This window comes from Myotis nattereri (assembly GCF_964212035.1).
Source record: "Myotis nattereri genome assembly, chromosome: 6".
NCBI classification, from domain to species: Eukaryota; Metazoa; Chordata; class Mammalia; order Chiroptera; family Vespertilionidae; genus Myotis; species Myotis nattereri.
In genome coordinates, this window is record NC_138081.1 from 91,012,719 (window position 1) to 91,032,613 (window position 19,895).

Consider the following 19,895-nt stretch of genomic DNA (forward strand, 5'->3'; position numbering starts at 1 on the left):
ATGAGCGCGCGCCTGCCGCTCCTCCTGCGCCAGCTCCGCCGCCCGCCGCCGCCCGCCGGCCCCCCGAGCCGCCTCCGGGTGCCCCGGCGCGCCAGCAGCGGCGGCGGCGGCGGGTGTGGCGGCGGCGAGGGCCTGCTGGGGCAGCGGCGGCGGCGGAGCACCCAGGCGGGCTGCAGCCACGGCCCGGGCAGCCGCGCGCCCCCGGCGTGGAACTTGATCGTCCGGTGAGTGGCGCGCGCTCGGCGGCGGCGGGGGACCCAGAAGGTGCGGCGGCGGGCGCGCTCAGGCCTCCGCACTGCCCCGGGGGGGTGGGGGACCTTCGAGGGGGGTGTAGGAGTCGCAGGACGCGGGGCAGCGAGTGCTTAGTGCCAATGTGTTCGGGCGCCGGCGGGGGAGGGGCGCGGGCGCCAGGAGGGCGTGCCAGGCGCGCGGGAGCCGACGGGGCCCCCCTGCGCCAGCGATCGGGCGGGCGCGGGCATCCCCGGCGGCCGGGCGGGAGCTGCGCAGTTCGGTCCGCACGCCGCTCGGCACGTGCGCCGGGGCCGCCGGCTCTGATGCAACCGCGCGGGGCGCGGCCGGGCCAGGAAAGGGCGGTGCGGCCGGGGAGGGGGAGGAGCGGGCAGGGGGAGGGGGTGGGGCCTGCCGGCGGGTCGGGATCGGGATCGGGATCGGGATCGGGATCGGGGCCGGGACGTGGACTCCGGAGGGGCGGCCCGGCCCAGCCCCGTGGCCTGTCCGCGCAGGGCTCCGCGTCCGGGCCGGCGGCCCGCGGCTGTCCCCTCCCGCCAGGGAGCCAGCGTGTTCGGGGTTACATCATCTTTCCTGGGCAGGTGAAGGTGGAGCCGGCCCACCCGGTAGTCAGCGGGACTCGGCTGGAGAAGGGGAGGCTGACCCGTTCCGGGCATCGCTGCCTGGTGGGCAGGGAATCCCCTGCGTGGCTGTCACTCAGAAGCTCTCTCCCGCCCCAGAGGCGAACTGGGAGCCCGGGGCCCCCGCCAGGGATGCCACGTGCGCCAGCCCCCCCCCCCGCCCCCCTCCCCCGCTCCCACACACCCCCTTCCGCTCCCACGCCAGTCATCTGCCCTGCAGTCACCTCGGAGCGGGGGCGGGGGGGAAGGGGAAGGGGAGGAGCCTTGTCTGGCCTTGGAGAAGTGTGTGAACTGGTTGCCTTCCTCCCCACCTCACTACGATTCCAGCTCCATCCATTCACATCTTTCTTTTCCCTTCTATCCTTCATTCTAAAAGTAATTGTCAATCGCCCCTCCCCCTTCCCCGGTCTCCAAGGCTCTTTACAACGTGAAAGACGACTCTCAGGGGCCCTTTGTTTAACTTACCGGGTCATCTTTCTGAATGTCGCTGTTACTTCAGGCCTCCTCGGGTCATTAGATGGTAACCACCGGACAGCTCAGCTCACCTTCATGGTGAGGGTCTGAAGACAGTATGGGAGGCAAAACCACCACTCCGCCTTCCTGTTTTATTCTCTGGGCAGCTCTGACCACTGTTCGAAACTTTCTTGTTCATCTGCCTCTGCCTGGAATGAAAGCTCTGAGGAGTCAGGGGCCCGTCTCTCGTGGTAACTTGCTAGATCCTTCCTCCTGGAGAGTGCCTGGTAGAAGGTAGGCACTTACGCACACTTGGCGAATGAACGGCTCAATAGTTGGGACCCTTTGTGGGTTTTATTCCTGCATTCTTTCCTTGGAAGCCTTGACTGACTTAGAGGCGAGTAGAGTGCCTGGGTAGGATCCTGCTGCACTGGACTGGCCAGCCTCCAATCCCTCACTACAATGGAAGAAATGATAGTGTCTACCGCAGAGGGTTATGAAAAGGGTTACAAAAGAGAATGTAAACCAAATACACAGTTCAGGCCTCAACAGAGGTTGGCTTTTATTTTTATTTTGACAGCAATAAGCCAAGGTTTGGCAAACTAGATAGATAGCAAATACGGTAGGTTCTGCAGGCCAGGAGGCAAAATAGAAGGTATTATGTAGGTACTTTTTTATGAGAGAGAAAAAACACACATCTTCACAATTTTTATTGGTGAAATTCGAAATTTTAATTACGGACACTGACATTTGAATTTCCCGTAATATTCACATGCCAAAAATACTATTATTTCGATATTTTTTAAAAAACCACTTAAAATGGAAAAGCCGTTCTTAGCTGGTGGATTGTAGGTTGCCAGCCCTCCTTCTAAACTTAGAGAAGGTGTGCAATGAATTACTGCTTCACAGGATTATGGTTAAGAGACAGGTACCTTGCTTTGCAGTATGATTTAAACACCCAATAGCTGTGAGAGTTTGGGCAAGCTGTTTGGTCTCAGTTCTTTGTGTACAAAATTGAAACCCAAATATCACTTGCTTTATTTTTAAAAATATATCTTATTGATTTTTTACAGAGAGGAAAGGAGAAGGATAGAGAGTTAGAAACATCAATGAGGATCAGCTGCCTTCTGCACACCTCCTACTGGAGATGTGCCTGCAACCAAGGCACATGCCCTTGACCAGAATTGAACCTGGGACCTTTCAGTCTGCAGGGTGGCGCTCTATCCACTGAGCCAAACCGGTTAGGTCTCACCTGCTTTATAAGGTTGTTGTGGATATTACTATACTCTAGTGATTCTATGAAGCACGTTTTTAAAATCTCCAAAACTGGTATTTATCTTTTCATTGATTGTGGTTTTTACTCATTGTTGGCCAGGTGTCAGTCATTGCCTGTACCTGTGGGAACTTGGCCAGAGCTATGCACACTGTTGTGCCTTTTTGACTTATATGCATCATCTAACAAAACTTTTCTCGAAGAGCTTTCCCCAGGACTTGGAGGAAAAGGGGAGGTGAGCCTATCTTAGAAGTCACCTATTGGAATATACGTCCAGGAACCTATGTATCAGAAAATTCAAAAGAATAAACTCCCTCAAAAGCATAGTGATCTGTCATTGGTCCAGCAGCTGTCACATAATCCCCACTGTTTGCATCAACAAGTCATGGAAGGACCATTTTAGGAAATAATGGGATTTCTGGTTCTTGTCTGACAACTTTCCACTGACATCTGATAGAATCAAGAAAGCGCCAGCATCAGAACATGCAGACTGGTGTCAGGAACTTAACGGAAGCCCTGGGGACAAAAATGATGTTATCTTTCAAGAAATGTCTCACCAACACCCTTGCTAGCACTGAGGGTGATATGTGTGTTTGGGGGCGGGGAGGGGGGATGGAAGTGGCCGCGCTGATATCAAGGATTCTGAGTCCCAAAAGTCCCTCAGGAAAGTCCGATCCTGAATGTGAAGAAGTTTTAGAAATACCTCAGTCAGTTTTCTGGGTAACTTTTCTTCTCTGTGTAGTGTAGGAGTAGTTTATGACAAAAGAAAATCTGTCTAAATTTAAGTCTAAAAAATGCTTTTAATACTTTCAACATAAACACAATGTTAAGCTCAGTGGTTGAGCATCAACCTATGAACCCGAAGGTCACTGTTTGATTTCTGGTCAGAACACATGCCCGGGTTTCAGGCTCAATACCCAGTAAGGGGAGTGCAGGAGGCAGCGATCAGTGATTCTCATCTTTGATGTTTCTCTCTCCCCTTCCCTTCTTCTCTGAAATCAATAACAATATATTTAAAAAGAAAAAAAGATTGCAACAGGTTAACTGGCAATATTTTTTTCTTTCTTAGTGGTTTATAAAACAGTGGTATCTTTCGTTCTGTATTTTCAATTGGATGTAAATAAGATTAAAGCTCCTAGATCAGACCTGTGCATTAAGTAGGATGTAGGCTAGACTGCTTTAACAAAATACCCCAATATAACTGTAGACTTGACCATCCAGAGGGAAGCAGTCCAGGAAAGGTAGGATGACCCCATGATACCTCCTCACTGCGCCCATCCAGCAAGTGGGAAACGAGGCCAGGTTGCTGGTATACCTTTCTGCCAGCTGCACAGTCCTCCTTTCCTGGCCAATGTTCACCTCCTGGCCAGAGGTTAGTCACATAACCCTATCAAAGTGTGAGCAAGACTGGGGAAAGTGCTCTTTGGCTAGGTAGCCATGTGGAGCCTAAACTCAGAAATCTGTTATTAAAAATGGAAGAAAATGCATGGAAGTAGTCATAGGACCCAGTAATGTCAGCCATCATTAGCAGCTTATCGTTACTGTTGTTGCTGTTACGTATGCTAGTATAGAATGTATCCACTCATTGCCAGTGCAGTGGTTTATCAAATATTCTTTCCTCCCAACCTACACTATTTCTTGAAATACTGATGGCTGTTTTTAGAAGAGACTGTTTGGGAAATCTTTATTATATTTATTCACAGGTACCTCTTTCACCTTTGAAAAAGTTGAAATATAGAATGCTATTAGTAGGCTCAGCATTCAGGGATGCACTTAAATTGGAAGTATTTTTTTAAAAATATATTTTATTGATTTTTTTACAGAGAGGAAGGGAGAGGGATAGAGAGTTAGAAACATCGATGAGAGAGAAACATCGACCAGCTGCTTCCTGCACACCCCCCACTGGGGATGTGCCCGCAACCAAGGTACACGCCCTTGACTGGAATCGAACCCTGGACCCTTCAGTCCGCAGGCCAACACTATCCACTGAGCCAAATCAATCAAGGCTGGAAGTATTTTTTTAAATATTTTTTAAATTGATTTCAGAGAGGAAGAGGGGGAGAGAGATCGAAACATCAATGATGAGAGAGAATCATTGATCAAGCCGCCTTCTGGGGATCAAGCCCAAAACCTGGGCATGTGCCCTGACCAGGAATCAAACCACGACCTCCTCATTCGTAGGTCAACCACTAAGCCACACTGGCCGGGCTAAATCGATAGTTTAATTTTATTATGATTTTTTTTAAAAATTCTTTATTGTTGGAAGTATTACATATTACAGTTTTAGAACATTATCAGCGACGGCCTCCCAGACTCTTTGGCATGGCCACAGCTAGCTGCAAGGGAGGCTGAGGATTGTGGTCATTATTCTGGCAGCTTTGTGCCCAGCGAACACACATTACAGATGACTCCCTACTTAACAGTGCCGGTCAGAACTAGACAGAAATGAGGGCTCAAATTGGCAGTCCTGGAGGGAGGGACACAGAGCAGCACATGGCCCCCAGGCACAAATGATTGGACAGGAGATTTTGGTGCTCATTTATAAGGTGATTTGTAAATTTTTACAGATAGTCTGGTTTACTCAACACAATAATATAGTTATTTCACTGGGAATTACATTGCTTTATCCCAAGTGTCTAAAAACAAGTCTTCGCAGGTCACATAGAGTTGCATGCTCACCTATTCTGTTGCTTCTAGCCAAGTTGATGCAGAAAGGCTCATCTTGGTTAAGGTTTGAAGCTCTTAAAACTTTTCTGAGCCCCCTCTCTCCTAGGCCACCTTCTGGAGGGCAGTACCTTCCGGTTAAATTCATCACCTTCCTCTCTGAAAACCCAGAGGAGCTGACTCAAGTCTCTTTGCCCTTGGCGATTTAGTGCTCATGCTATCTGACTGAAACTTCACCTTGCTTTCTTTTAAAGCTTTTATATGAGTGCAAGAACATGCCAAACAAAAACAAACAAACCAAATTTAAAGAAACACCGGAAGTGTGAGCACTTCCTTGGCTGGGCCAGCGGGGAAGCCAACCTCATATGCAAGTGAGGAATATTTCCTAGGGATGGTGGTTAAGGTGGTCTCTGAAATTGCTCATTCCAGAAAGTTGCAGAAAGAGACTTGCACCACCTTATCTAGGCCTGCCAGGCTCAGGCACCCCAGTGCTAAGTTGCAGGTGGCCCCTGCTGGGACTTTTAGGAGGTCCAAATGCATGGGGGGTGGGGGGGGGGGGGACCAGGGGACTGAGTTCTCTCTCCCTAAGAGGCCTCAGGAGAGTGTCAGATTCTGATGTATCTCCAGTGTGTTTCTGCAGTATTCCTTCCCCTCCCTTCCCTCTGCTCCCTTCCCATTCCTTCTTTAAACTCTGGGACCTGGAATTTGTCCTGGACACCCCCCCCCCCCACACACACACACACACACCTCCAACAGCAAGCCCCTTCCCAATCCCCTGTCCTCACTACCCTCCCTCCACCACCATTTGCTTTCCCTCTGGTTCCCAGTCTCCTTTTCTGGATGGTGAAGGGGCTATGGTGCAGGAAGGGGATTTTTTTTCACAAAGAAACACAAACGTTTCATTACAGTGATCTTGGCAAATACAAGGGGAAAATTCACCCCTAGAAAATTACTGTTAACATCTCGTGTGTTTATCTCTGCTTATTTTCAAAATTAGCCTGTCACGCTTCGCCTTGGGTTAGCATTTCGTGAATTCATTGTTCTCCTGCCCTTCCCCTCCATACTTCCACACGTGAAGCACATCCTTACGTGGCCGAGTTGTTTTCACTTACAGTAAAAAACACGCTAAGGGGAATGTGCTGTGTCTGTCCTGCTTAGTCACTAACAAAGACACGGTATGTTGTGGTTTTTCTCACTGTAGGGAAGTCATTCAGAATTCAAAGGAAGTTCTTCGTTTATTGCAAGAAAAAAACCCTGCCTTTAAGCCGGTTCTTGCCATTATCCAGGTAAGCTGAGAACGTGGCTTTGTCCTCCTATTTTAGGGTGCCTCTCAATTTTGAAAATAACTGGACACAAAAGGCCAGCTGTATTCGTTGTCACAGAAGTGTCATTCGAGCTTAATGGAGGGAAGAGAGGGCTCCGCTGAAACTGCTCTCATTTTCCCTTTCTCTGGTCATTTTGCTTCCAGGGGGCTCCAGGTTAGGGACTGCTCTGCTTGAGCGAGTCTTCTGTGGGTCTTTCTCCTTTGGTGTGGGTAGCTTCCGGAGGCCAGGAGGTAGGCGCTCACCTAGGTGCCATCACACAGGGTGTGGTGGTCCACTCATAAATGCTCATCACATGTGACTCCAAGGTGGTCGGGGGAAAAGTTCTCCTTTGATTCTGTGGAAGACAGATGGCTTGCCGAGTCATGGTCCTGGGGAATCTTACTTCTAAGGGCCAACAGTCACTGCATGTCACAGGCCCTTCCTCATCCCATGTGTATTCCATGTGCCGCGCACGGCCCCTTCATGCCCAACTGCAGTTGGCACTGTTTGCCATCCTTTTTGGCACACCCGGGCTGACAGGTGCAGGGAAAGAATGAGGTGAGCCAAGCCTGTAAACTAACACAGCACAGCAGTTGGACGGCTACTGTCGTTTTTGGCATGCACTTAATATGTCAAAATAACAGTGTCTCGTTCCATCAGCACTGTCAATGTCAAGGCTGTAGCGTATGCTCAGGTCACTGCTATTCCCGGGGGTCTGTCTCCACATCCCCCGCAAAGATAGACCAGCGAGGAGCGTAGAAAGGAAAGTGGGTCGGGAGCCTGGGCCTCCTGGGACGGCTGCTTTCCACTTACAGGCACGTCATCTAAGCCCTGTCTCTGGTGTCCTAGAAAGAGATGCTGGCTGTGTGGCTATAAATGCCTCCCGAGGACGATCATTTAGAAGAAAGTGACACAATTGGAAGCTGATGTGTGAATGCCGGCCATTAGTTCCCTTTTAGAAGCAAGGAGTCTCTCTGCATTTTCCTTATTTTCTTTGTAATTAGGTCACTTGTCATCACAAAATCAGTCCGTTTTGTTTGATGCCTTTTCAAGATGTTACATTCTCCTTCTTCCTCCCCTCTCCTAAGGCAAGTGATGATAACTTGATGCAAGAAGTGAACCAGAATTTGGCGGAGGAGGTGAGGATTGTTGCTTTTCAAAATAATGTTTTTTGATGATGCACTCTCTCACAGTGACAGAGTAACCTCGCGTTCTCTTTCCAGGCTGGCCTGAACATCACTCACATCTGTCTTCCTCCAGAGAGCGGTGAGGACGAGGTAATTCCCGCAGCGAACTTGAACCCTCGTGTTGCTTTCCACTTTAGACCTAATACACCTGTCAGCATCTCTCAGTTGTGGTTGGAACATCTGGAACCTTTTCTTGTGGCTGGACTTTTAGAGGGAAGAGTTTATTTTCCCCTCTAGCGTAAACGCTCCTTGATCCATTTGTCCGTTATTGCACGTTTCTATTGAAGATATAGACTAGGACAGGGTGACTTTTTGGTTGTTTCTCTTCAGGATAGCAGCATGGTCATCTAGTCGAAACTGTCTGAGCACTAATTCTGGTTTTGCTCTGTCCTGACAAATTGTTTGCCCTAGAGCCATTCCTTTGGCTTCTCTGGGTCGCAGTTGCCTTATCTATATATATATAAAAGCCTAAGCAACCGGCTGGCCCAATGGCCAGTAGCTATGACACGCACTGACCACCAGGGGGCAGATGCTCAACACAAGCTGCCAAGCTGCCGTGACTTGGCAGCTGCGGTTCTTGGGTGACGCACCCGGAACCAGAGGAGAAGGGAGCCCAATTCTGGGGTGTGTCACCCAAGAACTGCCCTCTCACAATCAGGAACTCCTCGGGGGATGTCGGAGAGCCGGTTTCGGCCCAATCCCCGCAGGCCAGGCCAAGGGACCCCACCAGTGCACGAGTCTGTGCACTGGGCCTCTAGTTAATAATAAAGGACCAGCACGAGGTCATCTTCAGGGTCCTTTTCTGGCTAACAATCCATAAATTCTTCAGTGGCAGCGAAGAAACCCCTCCCTAGGATCCTTCGGCTACTGTTGCGTGTGATTTAGTGGTTCCTGCCAGCAGGGAGGGACAGCCTTCACGAGTGTCCTCTCAAGTGTGGGAGGAGCAGCCACCCCCCTAAGTCGCAGTGAGGGAGCTGTATCTCGGGCAGCTTTCCTTCATGCTGTGGCAGTCATGGCGGTCAGGATTTGGTTTGACTTCTGGTGCTGCAAAGCCTCAAACAGCTGAGTCTGAGAAAATGCAGAAGTTCATTTTTCTTGTACGTGAATGAAGTTGAGAAGCAGGTAGGCCCTGGCTGGTGTGCTGGCAGTGCGACGTCGTTAGACACTCGCTCCTTCCATCTCGCTGCTCAGCCACCTTTGTTGAGATATGTCATATCCAAGATGGCAGACTTGGCGCTGCACATCACATCCCAGGTCACGGCCACGTCACGCCCCACGTCCACCTGCGCCAAATCAAAAAATGAAATCCGGACTTAGGGCGGAGTGACCTAATCTGAACGCACCATTGTAATGTGGGGGAAAGGCTATTGGCAATAGGCAGAGCTCTCCGACTGTAAGATCTGCATGCCTCTGAGAAAGGGTTTTCTTTCTTTCTGTATTTTTTTTCAACCACAGTTTACATTTAATACTATTCTGCACACGTTTCGGATGTATGGCCACGTAGACAGACAGACAGAAGACGTGCACTCTACAGAGTGGTGGTGTGTCCCCCCTCCTCATGCTCCCCCATCTGCCCCAAACACCCAGTTGGCCCCATACCCCATGATTTTGAGATTACTGACTATATTTTTCATGCTTCAATCCGCATCTCTGGCTATTCTGCAACTACGAAGTATCCAAAATTTTGTAAAGAGCTCAGACAACTTAACACCAGAAAAACAGCCCAGTGAAAAGGTGGCCAGAGACCTGAATAGACACTTTTCCAAGGAAGACATTCGGATGGCCAACAGACATACGAAAAGTTGGTCAACATCACTAATCATTAGAGAAATTAAAAGGGTTTCTTGTATAGGGAAGGGTAGAGAAGTCTAGAATGAACCCCATGGGAGAAGGTGGGGTGAAAGGGCGGCTTAATGAGATAACAGATCAGAGAATGTTTTACCCTGAGTTCCAGCCTGTTTTCAGGAGGGGCTGTCTGCTAGCCTAGGGTCGGCCAAAGTTTAGGAACCTGGGGGAGGGAGGGAGAGACGCTTGCCCAGAGTTCGGCCAGCAAGCATTTTGTTCTGATTGATCAGTGGGGACCACATAGTTCTGCTAACTTTTTATGAGTCAAAAATGGGAATTTGTAGAGTCTCTGTCTGCCTTGTCCTAGAAAGATAAGTATCAGTGAGACTTACTCTTTGCAGTGCACAGGGGGTGGAGTGATTCCTTAACTGTCCCTGTTTTCCAGGATCATGGGACTCAGCTCAACAATATCTTATCACCAGCAAGTAAAAGGAAGGCCACAGGTCAAAGACAGGCCCCTCCATCTCTTCCCTTCAGGGACCTTTCCTGAAAGTCACAATTCTGCTTTCATTCCATTGGCCTGAACCTAATTGCTCGGCCATGATGCAGGGAGACTGGGAAATGTAGCCTTCACACCGGGTGGCCTTAGGTCATTTATTATCACGGCTGAAAATCAAGAGTTTATTCTAAGTAAGAAAGGAAACCGGATATTGGGCAGGCAGGTTTTGCCACACTTGCCAATGTGATATTACAACTGTTGACACCTATCAAGAGAGTATTAACAAAAGGCAGACAATTGTGTTGTCTGTTTGTTGAGGGACACCCAGTGTCTGTAGTAGAATCTGCATTTCTTTAGGTTGTTTTGCACTGATATTGATAGCCCTTGACTTTTATTTTTTTCCCTTGACTTATTTTTTTTTTACAAGGAGTCGTTTATGCCCTATTTTTCTTTGAAATTCTGATAAATACGATTTTGTGTGGTGGTGTTAGGATGTTGGGAAAGAGTAAAGATCTTAATTTATTAAGATTTTGTCGTTGCTTCTATCACATCCTAGTTACAGGAGATTATCGTGCCCTCACTTCATTCTGGACTGTATTTAGATGTTACCCCCTCTGACCAACCCCACCTGATATCACTGTATTAGCCCTTTACCCTGCTTAACCTGCTCTATTTTTCTTTACATCATTTACCACTTCCAGATATTATAGTGTTGTTGTTATTATTGGTCTCATCTTCCCCACTAGAATATAAGCTCCATGAGGACAGGAATTTTGATTACAAATCGATTTCCTTTACTTAGGACTGGTCAAAGTAGGTGCTGAAAACACTCAACAGTTATTGAATAAATGAAAGAATGATGAATGAAGGAGAAAATTTTCTTTCTGACTTTTGTATATCAAATAGCTTTTTCTTTTCTTACCATCAGTGATTTCTGCTAGATAGGGAAACAAAAATGGTAAACCAACACTTCGTAGTAAGATCCAAATCCATGGGCTAGTATTTCTCTTACTTACGAACAAATAGTGTATTAAGTGAAATGAATCATTTCTGGCATACAATAAAAAACAATAGAGAGGATAGACTATTGCTTACAGTCATACCTAGCCATTCATTAGCTATTACATCAGCTTCCCAAACTGTACTTTTTCATAAATAGTGAATTATTTTAGTGTTTCCACAAAAAAGGGAGATATCTCAGTTTATCTATCATAAGCCTTTGGAAATGCTTTCTGTGTGCCGTTCAGGTCCAGAGAACATGAGAACCAGAGTGATGACTTCTTGGATGTCATGAATAGTAAGCGTTTGTTGAACACACTGTGTTTTGAAACAGGCTTGGCTGGGCCAGGTGGAATGCTTGATTCATGCTTTCTGGCTTCCCTGGAAGTTGGCCGTCTGCTGGCGTACCTATGATTGTTGACAGCAGCTTGTCTTTTGCCTATCTAAACTGTACTAACTGTTGAGCTTTGGTTTTGTTCTGTTCTGTCCTCTTCCGTTCTGGCTGAGAGCAGAGTGATAACAAAGGCTGAGAAGTCACTAAAATATTCAGCCAGCTTTTTCTGAGCATTGATAAACATGCTGGAAAGAGGAAATGGACTTCATTGTGCTTTACACCAAGTCGTCAACAGGGAATACAAAATAAACTACAAGAGATGTATTTTTATGAATATGTGTCTTATACAGAGTTTCTTTTGGTGGGTCTTATTTTTGCAAAAACAGATTTTAGTTGTTTTCTCTCTTTAGATTATAGATGAAATCTTGAAGATTAACGAAGACACCAGAGTACATGGCCTTGCCCTTCAGATCTCTGAGAACTCGTTTAGCAACAAAGTCCTCAATGCCCTGAAGCCAGAAAAAGATGTGGATGGGTGAGGAAATAGAAAACAACTCATTGCTAAATGGGTTTTTCTACTATGAATTTTTTATTCCACTGTTTCAGCTATGTCCATAATTAAGAGAGAAAAAGAAATCCTTTTAATATTTAACATCATTTAAACATTAGTATCATTTAAATATTATAGTATTTTGAGAGTTTGAGGGCTTCTTAAATTCTGTGTAAGAAAGTTACATACAGTGGGGCCTTGACTTACGAGTTTAATTTGTTCCATGACCGAGCTCGTAACTCAAAATTACTCGTATGTCAAATCATTAAAGTGAACGAGTGAGACAAGTGATGCTGGGCTGATGTTGTGGCGTTCACTGTGACGTTCGCTGCGCCAACTAGCGGTGGGGTATCTGAAGCTGGCTCATAACCTGAATTTTAGCTCGCAACTCAAAGCAAAAAATCGGCCGAGAGACGGCTCCTATCTCGAAAAACTCGTTAGTAGGGACACTCGTAAGTCAAGGCCCCACTGTACTTTAGAAAACATACTTGTCCTTTTGTAGGGCAGAATCAGAACACCCAAGGTCATCCCGACTCATAGGGACCAATAGCCTGAGGGGCTACTCTAAGAAGCTGGTGGCTTTTATTCCTCCCATTCTTTAATTTACATTTAACTACTTAATATATCTACTTATTCATTACTGACTTGGGTGTTATTGTGGATTCATCCCTGCAAGTTACAGATGAGTGAGTTTTGACTGCTGGTTGCCTTATTTTTGGTTTCAGAGTAACAGACGTAAACCTGGGGAAGTTGGTACGTGGGGATGCCCATGAATGTTTTATTTCACCTGTGGCCAGAGCTGTAATTGAACTTCTTGAAAAATCAGGTATGATGCGCCTGAAGAAATGCTGCTGTTTTCTATTTATTGGTATTTATAAGCCTTATTTTTTAGTAAGGATTTGTTTCTAGAATGTCAAGATCCTAATCGAAAAATGGAAGTGTGATAATTCACTGCCAGCTTATTTATATCATCTTTTGAGAGATATGAGTGACTACAGAAGATTTTTCTGATACGATTGTGTTGCAATTTAAAAGAGAAATCAGTAAAAATAACCAGTTTTAAACAAATTCTCAACTTCTCTCATGAAAACAATCAAAATAACCATAATGAAAAATGTCTCAAGTTTTATCTTCTTAAGTCTGTCAGTATGAATTTCTATATAAGACTTATATATAAAACTTAAATGAGAAAGCTGTTAGATATAGTTTAGGATATAAAACCTAGATTGGGACTTATCAGTGAGCAATATCTCTGAGTAATCAGTATTTAATTTCCATGATTCTCCCCTTGGTCTGGCACTTTTATGTCAGTGACATAGAAATGAATAATTTCTTTTTCTCGGTTATTAAATTTAATGAGTAAATTATTGCTGGTGTTTCGTATATTTAAGGACTTGCTAACTGAGTACATAAAAATTCAACTAAAATTTTCTCTAATACAACTTGAGTGAAAAAAAGAGGCACATGTCCCTCCCTCTCACCTGAACAATCAACAATCAAACAAAAATTCCAAAGTAAATAACAAAGTTCAATTAGAAGAATAACTTTCAAGATACACCCCAGACACAGCTGATTCTCACAGCCAGTTGGCCTGGAGGTCAAATCCCCCCCAGTATCACCTACAACAATCAAGGCCTAACTACAACAAGACTGCAAACAAAGACCACAAGGGGGAGCACCAAGAAAGCATAAAAAATGTGGAGACAAAGAAACAGGACAAAAATGACAGAAATGGAGGATATAGAGTTCAAAACCACACTTTTAAGGTCTCTCAAGAACTGTCTAGAAGCCGCCGATAAACTTAGTAAGGCCTTCGAAAAGACTGGTAAGACTGCTGATAAATATAGTGAGATCCTCAAGAAGTCTAATGAGACCCTCGATGTTGTGATAAAGAACCAACTAGAAATTAGCATACACTGACTGAAATAAAGAATATTATACAGACTCCCAACAGCAGACCAGAGGAGCACAAGAATCAAGTCAAAGATTTGAAATGCGAAGAAGCAAAAAACACCCAACCGGAAAAGCAAAATGAAAAAAGAACCCGAAAATATGAAGATAGTGTAAGGAGCCTCTGGGACAGCTTCAAGCATACCAACATCCGAATTATAGGGGTGCCAGAAGATGAGAGAGAGCAAGATATTGAAAACCTATTTGAAGAAATAATGACAGAAAACTTCCCCTACCTGCTGAAAGAAATATACTTACAGGTCCAGGATGCGCAGAGAACCCCAAACAAAAGGAATCCAAAGAGGACCACACCGAGACACATCATAATTAAAATGCCAAGAGCAAAAGACAAAGAGAGAATCTTAAAAGCAGCAAGAGAAAGAAACTCAGTTACCTACAAGGGAATACCCATACGACTGTCAGCTGATTTCTCAACAGAAACTTTGCAGGCCAGAAGGGAGTGGCAAGAAATATTCAAAGTGATGAATGCCAAGAACCTACAACCAAGATTACTTTATCCAGCAAAGCTATCGTTCAGAATTGAAGGTCAGATAAAGTGCTTCACAGATAAGGAAAAGCTAAAGGAGTTCATCACCACCAAACCAGTATTATATGAAATGCTGAAAGGTATCCTTTAAGAAGAGGAAGAAGAAGAAAAGGATAAAGATACAAATTATGAACAACAAATATGCATCTATCAACAAGTGAATCTAAGAAGCAAATGAATAAATAATCTGATGAACAGAATGAACTGGTGATTATAATAGAATAAGGGACATAGAAAGGGAATGGACTGACTATTCTTGGGGGGGAAAGGGGTGAGGGAGATGCGGGAAGAGACTGGACAAAAATCGTGCACCTATGGATGAGGACAGTGGGTGGGGAGTGAGGGCGGAGGGTGGGGTGGGAACTGGGAGGAGGGGAGTTATGGGGGGAAAAAAGAGGAACAAATGTAATGATCTGAACAATAAAGATTTAATTTAAAAATAAAAATAAAAAAAGATACACCTCTAGCAGCAGTTGCCAACCAGTGGTCCATGAGGTACAAAAGGTTGGCGACCGCTGGTTTAAGGAAACCTTTGGAGCAGCGATCGCCAACTGGTGGTCCGTGGACCACTGGTGGTCCGTGAGGTCTGAAAGGTTGGTGACCTTTGACCTGTAGGACATTAGTCATTAAGCTCAAATCTCTGAGATAATTCATACAGACAGTGGTTTTTCAACCTTTGGATTATCAGGGTGATGATTCATGGCCACTCTACCATCGAATTTGCAAAGAAAGAGTAAATTACGGCTTTGTCATTGTAGGCTGGTGCTCAGAGGAGCTAGTTAAAACTAACATGTTGTGCCTCATGTTAAAGCTGTATGGTGGGAAGGCTCTGATGTTTGGGTTGTAAGACTGATTTCCATTTCTTGGGCAGGTGTCAGCTTAGATGGAAAGAAGATCTTGGTAGTAGGAGCCCATGGGTCTCTGGAAGCCACCCTACAATGCCTGTTCCAGAGAAAAGGGTCCATGACGATGAGCTCCCAGTGGAAAACACCTCAGCTTCAAAGCAAGGTAAGCATCAGACCTGTTAGAAACATAACTTTAAATGCTTGTATTGGAAAAGCAGAGGGGCCGAGAATGTACAGGCTACGTATTTAAGAAGTTGGAGAAGGAACAGCAGAAAATCTCAAAGAATGAAAACAGTAAAGAGCATAGATTAATGAAACAGAAAACAAATATATATGAGAGATTATCAACAGAGCCAAAAGTTGGTTCTTGGAAAAGTCTAGAAAAAATAGATTCACCATTAGCCAAAATAACCAAAACAAAAAGAGAGAGAGAACTGGAGCAATGTTAGGAACGAACAAAGGGTCATTTAACATTAGAAAATCTATTACTGTAATTCACTACATCATCAGATTAAAAACTAATCTCACCATAGTAAGTGAAGAAAAGTCATTTGATAAAATCTAGTATCCTTTATGAAATTTTTCTAGAGAACCTTTTAGGCTAGGAATGTAAAGGAATTCCTTAATTCATTAAAACATCTATAAAAAGTTAGAGCAAGTACCTCATTTCATAGTGAAATATTAGAGACTATTTCTTTTAAAAGTAGGAAAGACAAAGGGTACCTGTTATCAGTATTCCTAATTAACAGTATATAGGAATTCCTAGACAAGTTGTAATATAAAGAAAGGAAGAAAATTTTTAATGATTGGAAAGGAAGATACTCAGCTGTCTTTAGTCCTAGATGATATGGTTATCTACTGTTAAAAACTATGAGAATTAATAAGTTCAGCTGGGTTCTTGGATTTAAAATGAACTTGCAAAACGCAATTGCATTTCTAAATAGTACACCCAGTTAGAAAATTATAAAAAAATACAATTTCTAATAGTAATGAGAATATAAGGTACTTGGGAATATATTTAACAAAACTTATTTCTGACCTTTTGAAATAAATCATATAATTTTGATGAGATTCATTAAGAAGACCCAAATAAAAGCATGGATAAGAAGATTCACTATCTTCAAAATACTAATTCTCCCCAAATTAATTTATAAAGTTGAATCAAAATCCTGACATAATATTGTTTTGTGGAATTTGACAAGCTGATTCTAAAATGTATATGGAAGCACAAGGACCAAAATGACGATTTTGAAAGAATATCAAAATGGAAGAACTTTTAAAAACAGCATTCACTAAAAAATAAGCAAGAAAGATCTATTCATTTCATGAACGCCACTTATGTAAGGTCTGAAAGCAATGTTACCTAGTATATATTTTTAGGACCACATACTTAGAGAGTAAAAGTGTGAAGAAATGGATGGGAAGTATGAACCCAATTAGGAAAACCATTTTTAAGGGACAAAAATGTGGCTGTGGATGGAAAGGAGACCTGGGAACCTTCGCTTGTATTGGTCGCGTCTTTTTTCTTAAACTGGGCAATGGGTGGGGTGTCCAGGTGTGTAATATTATTATTATCATTTCAGTTTCATGTCTCAAATAGTTAACACATTTTTTAATTTTAAAAAATGACAGTGCATTTCACAGATATCAAGCAAATTCAAGTTAAAAGCTCATTAAGTACAATAAATTAGCACAGAACAAAGTCTAAAAGTACAGGGTCCTCATGTTGCTCTATGAGAATGAAAACAAGCAAGTCGTAGTCCCGCCCAGGGACTGCTGGTGTCTCGTCTGAGACTGACCATATTTGAGTAGCAAGTGGATCAAATCCGTTGAATTCTTGTTTTAAGACGGCTCAGGAATTGGATCTTGTAATGAAACTCAAACCAAGGTGTCTTTCTAGTGGTCACCACATGATGGCGGCCTATTCAAGAAAATTCAAAGGCAGTGTTTTGTAACTGAGAGCCCCGAATTTTTGATTTGGAAGCTCAGTGGAAGAGGAAAGTAAACCTTGCCCTGAACTGAACAGCTGCGGCGAGAGGGAGAAAAATGCCTTCATTGGCAATTGAATGTTTTCACAGCTGTCACAGATACTTTTGCTAGTTGTATCTGTATTGTTGAAAAACAAAGACATCTTTTAAAGTACTTTTTTTATTATGGAAATAAATCACCCGACTTCTGTGGGATAAATCTCATTCTAACTTTGAGAACGATTAAGTAGCTTTACTCTCTAGAGAATCTAGAAATTGGGTTACATTTCTGTTTTCATAAATCTAAGAAGGTTCTCTCTGTTAGCTCATGTCGCACACACATGTTGTTTTGTAAGTCCTTGGTACTTATAACAGCACCACCGTAATCTGAGAGCCTGTCAACTGTCACTCTTTTTATTGCTTCATCTTTGTAGTGAAAAAGATGTAAAGAAAGGTTCATGGCTCCCCAGCTTGTCTTTGAAGGGTATTTGGTGTCGGGTGTTTGGCCCCCTCTACCTGGCTACTTACTTGTGACAGGCTCCCATTCTGCTGCAAGATAAAGCCTGTGTCTTCCCATTTTTCATGCTGGTGCTTAGCACGTCACCAGCCACTTACCTGCCCACCGCTGTGTCTCCGTGCTTCTGCCTGACCTTTGACTTTTCACCGCTCCTATACATTGCTGGGCCTTGTTTCAGAGGGTCAGTGGGCCCTGTACCGACCATAGTCAAAGGGTGGCAGTTACTGTGGTACAAAGAACAGTGAGGCACGGGTTAGCGTCCTGGTGGGACAGGTTGTGTCCAGTCTTGCCACATCCTTGGAAAAACATCACGGTGAAAAAAATCGAAGTCGTAAATGTAACAACAGGTTGGGAGTTTTGTCTTCTAAGTTCATCAACAATGAATAATGGTGCATTTTAAGATTCTTGTCCATTTAGCTTCTCAGTATCAGCCGTGATGTGTTAGGGAAAGAAAAGGCTTATGGCGGTTAGATCGAAGGAGATTATCTTTGAAAAGCATTTCTTACCTGCTTACCTGGCATGGAACAAGAATCCCTATCGGCTGTCTGGTTGGGGATTTCCAATGCCAAGGGCATGGGGGGGTTCTGGCTCGGGGTGGTGGTGTAACACTGCAGTCCTATCTACCACCTCCTAAGCGCCATATAGCCTTTCCAGTGTGGGATGACCTTCGAGTAATCAGCCCGCTCTAACCATGTCATGTAGATGTAATTGCTCCTCAAAACTGTAGGACCTTCGAAGGTTTGGAGTCCGGCACAGCATGCGTGTCCTCGGTAAGCAGTAGAACACGGGCATTGGAAGCAGACAGTTCTGGGTTCACGCCTTAGCTGTTGCTAGACTTCGGTGAACTCGTCTCCCCGTGTGTAGAACGGGGACCTTGACACTCCCTACCTCATAGGGCTGCTGGGATAACTCAGGAATTGTGTAAGCTTGCTCAGCACAGCCCTTGGCACCGACTCACACTCACATCAGCAGCTTGGCTGCTGTGACGGTGAGTCAGGAAAGCCACTGGCAAGTTTCACCATGCAGATGTGTAATTGATCCGCGACGTAGAAAGGCAGGTGGGTCCATCAAATCCTACGGAGATAAACCCCAGCGGGATCCAGGACCCCTCCCTCCTTGGAAGGGATACCCGTGCTTCCACTGTGTGGCTGGGGGAAGGAGAGAGGTGCTCTGTCTGTGAGGTTTCCCACAGTCTGTGGAAGCCAAGGGAACGAAACCAAAGCAAAACTAAGAGAGAGAGAGAGAGAGAGAGAGAGAGAGAGAGAGAGAGAGAGAGAGCTCAGCTTCGGCCAGGCCCAGCTTCCCCTCTGGTCCCTCTGCCTTCCCAAGATTCCTCTGCTCCTCGCAAACCACTTATTTCAGATCATGTCTGCTGGGGGTTTCTGTTTCCTTCCAGGTCCTACCGTTTTGAGGGACAATTACATCGCGTTAGTTATATAGAAGCGGATCCTTTGTCTACCAGCCTGCCTAAATCTGAGGCTATTCTTTGGATACCAATTACACGTAAAATCTTCATGGAGCATGAGTGTGAGGAATCGAAAATTGTCTTTAAGAGTTCTACAGAAAACAGTAGATTTCTGTATTTGGTAGCTTTAGAGCTTATGCCTATCTGAGTGTATCCTTGAAAATTAAGACTGTTTCCTGATTTGCGACTGAGCTGTGAGGTGCGTTGTGCGTTTATGGTCGGGGAGGGGAAGAACGTCGAGGCTTTGGTCCACATGAGCCCCACGCTGTGGATTATCAGGTGTCAGTGAGCAGAGCAGCGGGCGTGGTGCCTTTGCAGAGGCCTAAGGAGTAACCTCTGTCCTCCAGCCCCACACCCAGCTTCCCAGGCCCTGCAGTGGAGTGCCCCCAGTGTGAGGGCGGGACAGCGCCACCGCTCAGGGAGAACCGTCCTAGATTTGCAGATATCCTCTTTCTCAGCTGTTCACCCTGATGCCAAAAGCAACCCGAGGTGAGAGACTGTTCCACATTTAGTCCTTCGGAGGCAGAGTGGTCCCCTCTCCAGGGAAGAGGGTGTCAGGGACTCAGGCTCTGTGTGAGCAGGGCCTGCTCGCGCCCCTGACTGAGAGCCGCTTCTGCATCTGTGTTAGACACAGCTGGACCACGATGCGAAGGCCTCCAGCGGTGACGAGTCCCGTCACTTCCAGCT

At 45.2% G+C, this 19,895-nt stretch overlaps 1 protein-coding gene across 1 annotated transcript in view; it reads left to right on the forward strand.

The window, feature by feature from the left end:
* Positions 1-19,895, forward strand: part of MTHFD1L (methylenetetrahydrofolate dehydrogenase (NADP+ dependent) 1 like) — a gene marked incomplete at its 5' end in the record, with an annotated part of 167,228 nt that continues 147,333 nt past the window's right edge. Inside the window, 7 exons of the mRNA XM_081093670.1 lie at positions 1-224; positions 6,461-6,545; positions 7,652-7,702; positions 7,787-7,840; positions 11,778-11,902; positions 12,643-12,743; positions 15,286-15,422. Of these exons, the coding sequence (XP_080949796.1) occupies positions 1-224; positions 6,461-6,545; positions 7,652-7,702; positions 7,787-7,840; positions 11,778-11,902; positions 12,643-12,743; positions 15,286-15,422 (777 nt within the window). The remainder of the gene's footprint in view (positions 225-6,460; positions 6,546-7,651; positions 7,703-7,786; positions 7,841-11,777; positions 11,903-12,642; positions 12,744-15,285; positions 15,423-19,895) is intronic.